The 9,488-nt window shown below is 34.1% G+C and overlaps 1 protein-coding gene across 1 annotated transcript; it reads left to right on the forward strand.

Moving 5' to 3' along the window:
- Positions 1 to 1,268: 1,268 nt before the first annotated feature.
- On the forward strand, positions 1,269 to 5,657 carry LOC306879310 (regulator of G-protein signaling 4-like). Its single transcript, XM_079432138.1, has 5 exons — positions 1,269 to 1,562; positions 1,909 to 2,022; positions 2,256 to 2,317; positions 3,190 to 3,353; positions 3,436 to 5,657. Exons 1-5 carry the CDS (start codon positions 1,519 to 1,521, stop codon positions 3,682 to 3,684), a joined length of 633 nt encoding a protein of 210 aa, XP_079288264.1. The 5' UTR covers positions 1,269 to 1,518; the 3' UTR covers positions 3,685 to 5,657.
- Positions 5,658 to 9,488: the final 3,831 nt, after the last annotated feature.

Below are 9,488 nucleotides of genomic sequence, written 5' to 3' on the forward strand. Positions count from 1 at the left end.
AGGTAACATATGATAAGAAGAAAAATGTGGGCTAATACAAGGTGGAGGTAACGTTTCCCCTGAATATGACCTCATATGAGCTTGGTTATCACATTCTCACTTTGCCCTGGATTAAACTATTGTTGATTCATACGCACCTTATATGGCCTATAGCTGATGCAGTTGAATGAACTGGAAATGATAGACTTGCTGCTTTGTTTTTTGGTTCTGATGTCAAAAGTGTGTCTTTAGATCTGTCAGGCATCTGAATAACTAGAACTATTGATTGGTTCAATACTTTGCATGGATGTGTCAACAGATTGAAATGGATAGGGTGAGAAGAGATGTGTTTTTAAACAGGTTTTGTTGATGAAGTTAGAATGTGAGGAGTGAGATGAAATGATGCAAACTGGAGGAGTTTATTGTGATCTTTCTACATTTTTCATAAAGATATGTCTTATAATATGCAGTGTTTAATTAATTCCAAATGTAATTGTGAAATGTTACTAATATTACTAAATTGGAGTATCTTTCTTCCATGACATCACTGCTAGCAGGATTTCGATGCTCCCATAAATTCAACATGAAGTGCATTTCCTTTACTAGAGGATAATTTATGATCTTACACTCTGTTAAATATAGACCTGACATGATCTGATATGTAAATCAGGGTAATGACAGCTATTACATTACAGCCGGGGATTAGGAGTCTGTTCTTGTCTCCAGATCATTACAGAATTTGGCCTTTTGCCTTTTCCTTTTAGACTGTAGCAATTTTTATTTTTTTTTTTACAATTTTTTCACTGAGGAGATTTGTGTCTTGATTTAGTTGATCAGTTCAAAATGATAAAAGGGCCTTGACATTAAGGAAGTATTTTTTTAAGGTTTTGTTGAGATTTATTACTTGGACAGAACAAAATGTTCAATTGCTTTGAGCGCAGCTTTATTTTCATTTGTAGCAGTCCTAATGTGTAATATTTATTTCTTGCCACAGATTCCTTTCTTCAGGGCAGGCAGGGTATGAACAAATTAATCCGGGCATGGAAACCACAAATATTTGACAACTTAGAGAATGCTGCTTTTGTGACCTTAGGGGCTGTATGGTGTCGTGGAGGTCAGTCAAAGAGTTCAAATACAATTTGGGTTGTGATTGTTTGTTCAGACCGCTCTGGTGAATAAAGGCAATATTATGACATTTTCAATCACACCTGTCAAGCCCCCATAAACAGTCCAAAAGCAAATAGAGCATATAAAACATGCAGGACAAGTACACCACAAAAAATGCCATCACATGTTTATTATACATCAATGATCTAGGTACAAAAACTTCTTTCCTTTAATAAACTTTGGAAATTCACTTGGTTTTGCGTCTGCTTTGTTCATGCCTCTGTTGTGATTGGCTGGTTGTTGTATTGTGGGGGCTGGGGCTGTATAAAAGGACAGTTGTAGGAGGAGACTGCACTGAGATTGTGAGGACCTGTGTTGTGACACTCAACACTCTTTTTCTCTAGCGTTGGATTTGTATTACACACCAGCACCATGTGTAAAGGACTCGCTGCCCTCCCAGCAACATGCTTGAAAAGGTATGAACTAACTTATTGGAAATTATTGGTGATATTCTAATTTTTAGTTCAACGTTGAAGATGATATATGTTTTCATGCTCTGTATACTCTGAAGTGGACTAAGAGCAAAGCAAAGCAGTTGTTTGGGTATCAAGATTTGTATTACAATTTGCTTTGAGTAATAGGAAAAGTTTTTTTTTTTTTTTTTTTTTTTATCTCTGTGATAAATTAGAAGCAGTCGTTTTAGAGATATTTAACAGAAAATAAAAGTTCCTCCAAACCAGCTTTTTTTTTTCATAATTGTTTAAATATCTGATTCTCTAAAGCCAAAAGATTCCTTTAATTATATGTTAAATTCTCCAACAGCGCCAAAGACATTAAGCATAAGATTGGCTTCCTGCTTCAAAAGCCAGATCCACCTCAAGAGCAGAAGTCTCTGAAGGAGAAGGAGAAGAAGGCGAAGGTCACCGTGGTGAACAGGTAAGGTTGGACCAACAAAGCTTACTTTTATGTTATATTATATTATAGTATAGTATATTATAGTATATATTTTCAATAATATTTTATTATTTACATTAATACAAATTTGAGATATTATAGATATTTCATATTTTGACATTACTGTATTTAAACATTATTGAAGCTAATCTGATATTACACATTTACAATACCATTTACATATTTTGTTTATTAATTCCTTTCTCTGATTCTAGAGTTCCTCCTGCTGAAATTGAGAAATGGAAAACATCATTTAACAACCTAATCAAAAATGAAGGTAAGTGTCAAGATTATTTATGCAATAAAAAATAAATAAATAAATCAACCATCCTGATCAAATCTCAGAAACCAGCATGTGTTTAACTAGTAATGATTTAATGAGAACGCCTGAGACTTCTGCACTGACACTTGTTTATTCGGCCTTGTGTTTGCTGTCAAAGAGCCCTTGGCCTCATTAAAGTCTCTGTTAAAGGAGACTGTTTCTGTCAGTCTGATAGGCCATGACCATATTTTTCTCACGCACCAGAGTGTGTGCTACGTGTCCGCAGACTGCACTGGCGGCCCCTGAAGAGCTTGAGTGTTCTGCTCTGGTGGGCTACAGGGGGTCATCAACCACTAGGACAGTCTTTAGAGAATCCCCCCAGACTCAAACTCCTGACCTCTTCATTCCAAAACTTCCTCAGCATCCGCTCCCTAGGAATAATGAGTTCAAATGGAGATTTGAATGTCTTCGGACCAGGGTTATTATAGTAACCTAAAATAAATAAAATCATAATAAATGTTAACTGAAATAAAATATTACAAACTTAAACTTGTTTCAGTTAGTTTCCATTTCTCATATTCATTTAGTTTAACTTGATGCAATAAAATAATAAAAAATGAAACAGAAAAAAATAAATAGACAACAACAAAACTAAATATAAATATATAAAATAAATGACAAAAACATACAACAAAATTACTAAAACCATAACTAAAATGAACATTGAAAGCAGAATATATAAAAATTAAATTCAAAAACTCTCAACGATACTAAACTGATGCTGTTTCGAATAATAAATCGGACATATATTATTATATTATAGAATATATAATGCGATTTATTATTTTTTCAGTATATTGAGTCTCACTGAAATTCTTTCCTTTCAGACGGTCGGAAGGCATTCACTTCCTTTTTACAGTCCGAGTACAGTCAAGAGAATATTGAATTCTGGGAAGCCTGTGAAGATTTCAAGCAGACGTCAGTGGCCAAGATGAATGTGAATGCTAGAAAGATATTTGAGCGATACGTTGAAGCCGATTCCCCTAGCGAGGTGAGAGTGCTGCTTGACTGGAGTGTATCTATTCCCTTATCCCATCTAAAATGTACTCATAAATCTCCATCATTTTTTTTAGGTCAATTTGGATTCGGCCACCAGAGAACTCACTAGAAAGAATCTGGAAAGGTGTGACGCATCCTGTTTTGAGGAAGCTCAGAGTAAAATCTTCACCCTCATGGAAAAGGACTCGTACAGGCGTTTCCTGAAATCCAAAGTGTTCCTGGAACTGTCTCAACCACTGTTGGACAACAAACCCTGTAGTTTAGAGAAGAAAGGAAAATGTCATGTTTCTGATCACAGTCAGTGCTTGGCTAGCTATGCCTAACCTGAATCATATCCTCCTACATGAACAAAGTCTGTGGCGAACTTTGCCATAATGTGACTTCCACTCATTTGACTTTGTAAAGCTGGTTCACGTTTATGAGTAAAAAGGTGGAGTTCATTATGGTTCAGTCATTGTGATTGTAACACTTTTATCTTTGCAGCAGCGTTGAAAGTGTGTAGTTAATCACTGCTTGAGCATGACATTCATGTTCTGAATGGGTTTTGTTCAGGCAATGTTTTTACCATCAACAGAAATAACCCGTCTCTACTCCTCAACCTTGAAATTCCATTGAATTGGCTTTGGGAAATACATGTGTGATGTAGTTTACAACTAAATGACTGTTACAGACAGAAACGGATTTTTGCTTATAAGATTTTATTTGAGCTGTGATGAGAATCGGACCATCACTAATAACCAACTGTATTCTCTTTATTCTTGTAATGTTATGTAATCTGTATATTTATATGGTTATATATAAGCTATCTTAACTTCAGAGGTGATGTATGTTCTTTCTACTTAAAATGTGAAATTTCCAGCATTTCCTTTTTGTATTGGCCACTCTTCATAATCCACAAAATGACAAGTGAATGTGATAATTGTGCATGTGCAATGTATTACCTGTCACTGGTAATGATTTACGATGCGTTGCACAGTGAAACAGTGTCTTGGCTTTAAGGCAGACATTACATATCAAACCACAAATGCTCCTGTTAGAATAAATGGCCAAATGTGCGTTGTTTACATATTTGTTTACTGGTTCCATATTTATTTTTGTCATCTTTATGAATAAAATTACATATTAAAATTAAAATGGTCTCATACTAGTAGATCCAACAGACAACTGCTAATTTTACTTTTTAAAATAAAATGCAAGTGAAGCTCTATATATATATGTATCTTCTAAAATGAGCATTTTTATCAGTCTTCTATGTGTAGGTTCATTAATTTCAATTTAATGGCAATGAATAGGTTATTTTCTGAACTGAACATAAACATAGGACAAAAATGCAAATTTTAGAAGAAAATTTCAGACAGCACGTAGAAACTTTTGCATCTGAACTCTTCATATATATGAATATATATTTCATTCTTAAGATTTTTTATACCCATTACATATATAGGGTACATATATAGAGAGAACAAAAGAGTATTTTATGACACTATTCAAAACCTAAACAAAACTGGGTAGTCAACAATTCATATATCTTCAGAAAATAATTAATTGCAAGTAAGAAATGCATTTGGTTACTGTCGATATCTCCTTACTGAAAGCATCTTGAAAGTTTTTTTTATTTTTTTTAAGGCTTCATGTCAATAACCATTATCTCTCAAAACATGATAATGAGCACCCATGTAGCTTGAGTGTGACATAATGGAGGATTGCAGGACGTTGTATGTGGATGTTTAGGACATTGAGCGAAAGAGTACAGGAAGTTCTCTCATGGGTATTTCTCAGATATTCCTAAAATTACAGAGACCATTAGAAAACTATATAGCAAGACTCAAACTGTCCATTTCAGTAAGATTACTTATTAACTCTATATATATTGACACATTCATCATGTATCCTATTTCTCCTTCCTAAGGTACACTGATAAAGAATTATTTAAAAACAGAGTTTCAACTCTTAACAGCAGAGGAAATGATTACCTTGGCAAAGTCAATGTGACCCAGCACACATGCAAGCACATGGTTTTAATTAGGAGTGTTTTTAAGATGTTTGAAATATTGCGAGAGAACAGTCAATACTCTTTTTGAATACACATACTATATTATCCAGTCTCATCTCATCTCTCATCGTGCTTAAAACAATGCAGAGAGATTTTGTGAAGTAAAAAGTGCGCAAAGAGGCTGAGCTGGAGTGGGTTCATTGCAAGACGAATACAGGATGGGAACATTCAGTTCTTTCATGTCTTTCGGGTCTTTTGAAGTAGGAAACAAATGATGTGACACTTCAAAAGCGTATTACATTCAAATAAAAACATAAACACAAATGAAGTAATGAGTGAAAATTATTAATATAAAGTATTGCTGTATATCTCACACAGAGCTGTAGGGTAAAAAGGAAAAGTTTTTCAAAGTGTATGATTATTGAAAACATGATTGATGAAGCAACTGTGAAAAGAAATGATCAAAGAAGCTTTACTGAAAATCATTTCAAAATAAAGGCAATGAATAATGGGGGGCTTTTACCCCCACATTCAGGATATAAATAAAATAGAGCGGCATAAATGGTATAAAATACCAGCTTATAGAGACAAAATGAATGTAGGACAAGATTTCTGAGTAAAATCATCAAAGAAATATGGGAAATAACTTCAGCAAATTCATTTTGAACATTCTTCATAGGAACAAATATAATTTTCCTGCTTTTAACAAACAATGTATATTCAACAGCTACAATGCTGAAGGCATGTTTCGGAAATGACTCTCGATTGTGTTTGTCACAGTCACTGAGCCCACTTTGCACATGCTTCAAAACAAAGCTGTTTCTTCTCACTTTTGGAAAACAATTTGTTTCAGAATCGGCATCCTTCATCTTCCTCCCCTGTCAACTATATAGTATTTCTAGTGGCATTTTAAAACAGATTGGATCTTGTGTTGAATTAGTGTCCCACTTCAAAATATTTGATTGGTTATTGAAAAACCAATGATTTTATTCTTTTGAACAAACATGAAAACCATAAGACTCAATTTATAACAAGCCTAATAATATAAACTTGGTCTATGCATATTTGCCTAAATAAATAAATATGCTACACCCAGGGCTAATTTATTAAAAAGAATAGTTGTATGCCCTACATCGTGTGCCAAAAATATAAATGTTATGAACAGCACTTTTCTCACACACACACACACACACACACACACACACACACACACACACACACACACACACACACACACACACACACACAATAATTCTGTTTATATAGATGTTTAAAATATATATTTTTTAAATTACATAAATTTGAAGGTACATTATTATTATTATTATTAAATTTAAAATGGAAAATTTAGTGACCACATGGATAAGATAATGTTTTGCAGAGCATAGCAACTAACTGTTGTTTAGGAAAATGTTGTGGTGGTGCTCGTTTTAATTTGGTGTTTTGGAGACAAAATATTTTCAAAAGGCCTTTTTACCCCGAGGGGCTTTCAGCCCCTTTGCACCCTGTTAAATTAAATTCAGCACAAAGGAAAATGCTAGTGAAATTGAGATGTTGCTGATGACTTTGAGTGAAGGTCATTATGGAGGTTGCCATTACATCACAGTTATGTTGACAATCCAGCTTTGAATATAATAGGTAAACATTTCACAAAGTTACTCAAGTCCCATTATGGGCTCACATTTGCTAAAAACAACCTACAAAAACAATTCAATAACCATCTGCATAGCTGTTTTACATTCCCAAAAGAAATGTGTGACTTCTCATCACCCCTCGTCTACACTGCTTGACATGTTTTCCCTTTGCCCGCAGTTACAGAGGAGCAAATGAGCGTCTGGTAGAGCAGAGAACAGGTTTTTTTTTTCTTGACTGATTTATCTCTTTCTCTCTCTGTTCTCTGTTCTGTGTTCTCTGTTTCATGGCAGGATCTTGCTGCAGGACAGCAGGCTGCTCATTATGGCTCAACACAGGGCTTGATGTAATTATACTCTGGTCTGGCGCTTCAGGTGCTGCAGTGCCTGTTTGATCATTGTTATTGAAGTGGGCACCTTTTGAAATGGCAGACACATACACACAGAACAGCAATGAACTTGCTTGAGCCAAAAAGGAATGAGCCATATTTGTATACTGCATCTGAAAACCTATTAATAAGGAAACACTAGAGGCCGAATTAACCGAGTTGGTTTTCAGTGCACTGACTAAACAACTCCAGACCAGTTTAACCAGGCGCTATTGGTGCTAGTATAGGGCTTTCCAAGGATATTTAAATGAAGTCATAAGCTGTGTCCAAAATAGATGAAAGCTTAGAACAGAACAGACGACAGTGTGCTGTCAGAATTATTCTGAAACTGATATTTCAAGTTAAAAAACAAATACAGTTGCTTTAAAATACTAATATGTATCATTTAGGGGTAAATAAAGTGCAAAGATGTAGCTTTTTACCCAACACCTTAGGGCACCGTAGGGACAGCTTTGTAATTTTATATAGTATATGAAATGCATTAAGGAAATAGCTGCATCAATATAATAACATTGTTTTGGATTTTTGGGTATTTGCTGAAAGAAAAACAACAACAACTGTTTTATAAGCCAAACTTACCAGTTCAATATTTAGGTTTCCTAGAATTTACATTACAATCTTGGTAGCCATCAAAAACAGTGCAAACTCACAGCTGTCTCTTTAATGAGAGCGGTCTGGTTTTAGTACACAAATGACCATATGAAGTGAGTATTTGGAGAGCATTATCTCTCCTTCCATCTGAGCCCTGCGCAGTCATTATCTGGTTTCTGGTTTTGTTTTTGTGTGTACGAGCCACATTTATTTCCATTTGTGTGCATGCGCAAATAACAGGAACAACATTATTGTGCCATAAGGGCATGATTAGCAGCCTGGTACACACACACACACACACACACACACACACACACACACACAAACACACACACACACACACTCACACTCTTGTACCTTGTTATAGCTGCAGCTCCAGCTGTCGTAAGACTGGTGTTAACACCTGGATAAGATGTAATATTGTTTGGCCCTGGTATGGAAAGAAACGTGACCGTTGTACATAGCTTCACCACATAACACCACCACAGTCGTGTCGAATGAGCACTGCCAAATTTGGCATGTGAATGGACAGGCTATTTGTGAACGGATATACAGATATGTACAGTGGCCATAAAAGTATTTGAACACATAATGCATATATTTGCATTATAACAAAATTTCAAACCCCGTGGCATTTATTTTAAAGCGGCACAAACACATTGTTTCAAAAACAAAACATTTCCCGATAGCAAGTTAATTGAAATGATAAAAATAACATACTGTTAAAAAAATTAAGATGAAATCATTTGATCATTTTCAGGAGAAAATGTTCTGTGTTAATTTGACTGTTTGACACTCCAGCTGTGTAAAACTTTGAAATCAATAAGCCTTTTTAATGGTTTCTTATTACTTAAAAAAACTCCAAATGATTACTTTTTAAATTAAATAAAAATGTATTAATAGTTTTATTCATCAATGACAGTGATGACATAATGACTGCTGAACATTCAGCTTTGCCATATTAAGAATAAATTAAATGTAAAAAAAAACATTTTAATAAAAAAAAACATTTTAATAAAAAAAATACATAAAATTACACAGAAATGTTATTTAAAATAGTAATTATATTTCACAATATACTTTTATACTTTATATAAAAGCATATATACTGTATACTGTTTATTCTTTTTTTTTTTTTACAAAAATAAATGCAGCTTTGATCTGCATAAGAGACTTCTTTCAAAAACATAAACAAAAGTATTTTTAATAGTGTGCATCCATTATCACATCAGTCAATATTGAGACCAATAGTGTAAGGGCAAACGTAATTGCCAAAATATTGCAGAAAAGTAAATTTAACACAGGGAAAAGCATCTATCTCCCTCTCTCTCTCTCTCTCTCTCTATATATATATATATACAGTGGTGTGAAAAAGTGTTAGCCCCCTTCCTGATTTTTTATTTTATTGCATGTTTGTCACACTTTAATGTTTCAGATCATCAAACTAATTTAAATTTAAATTTGAGATAACACAAGTAAACAAGTTAAAAATTAAAAGATAACACAAGTAAACACAACATGCA

This window comes from Barbus barbus (assembly GCF_936440315.1).
Source record: "Barbus barbus genome assembly, chromosome: 13".
In the NCBI taxonomy this organism is placed as follows: Eukaryota; Metazoa; Chordata; class Actinopteri; order Cypriniformes; family Cyprinidae; genus Barbus; species Barbus barbus.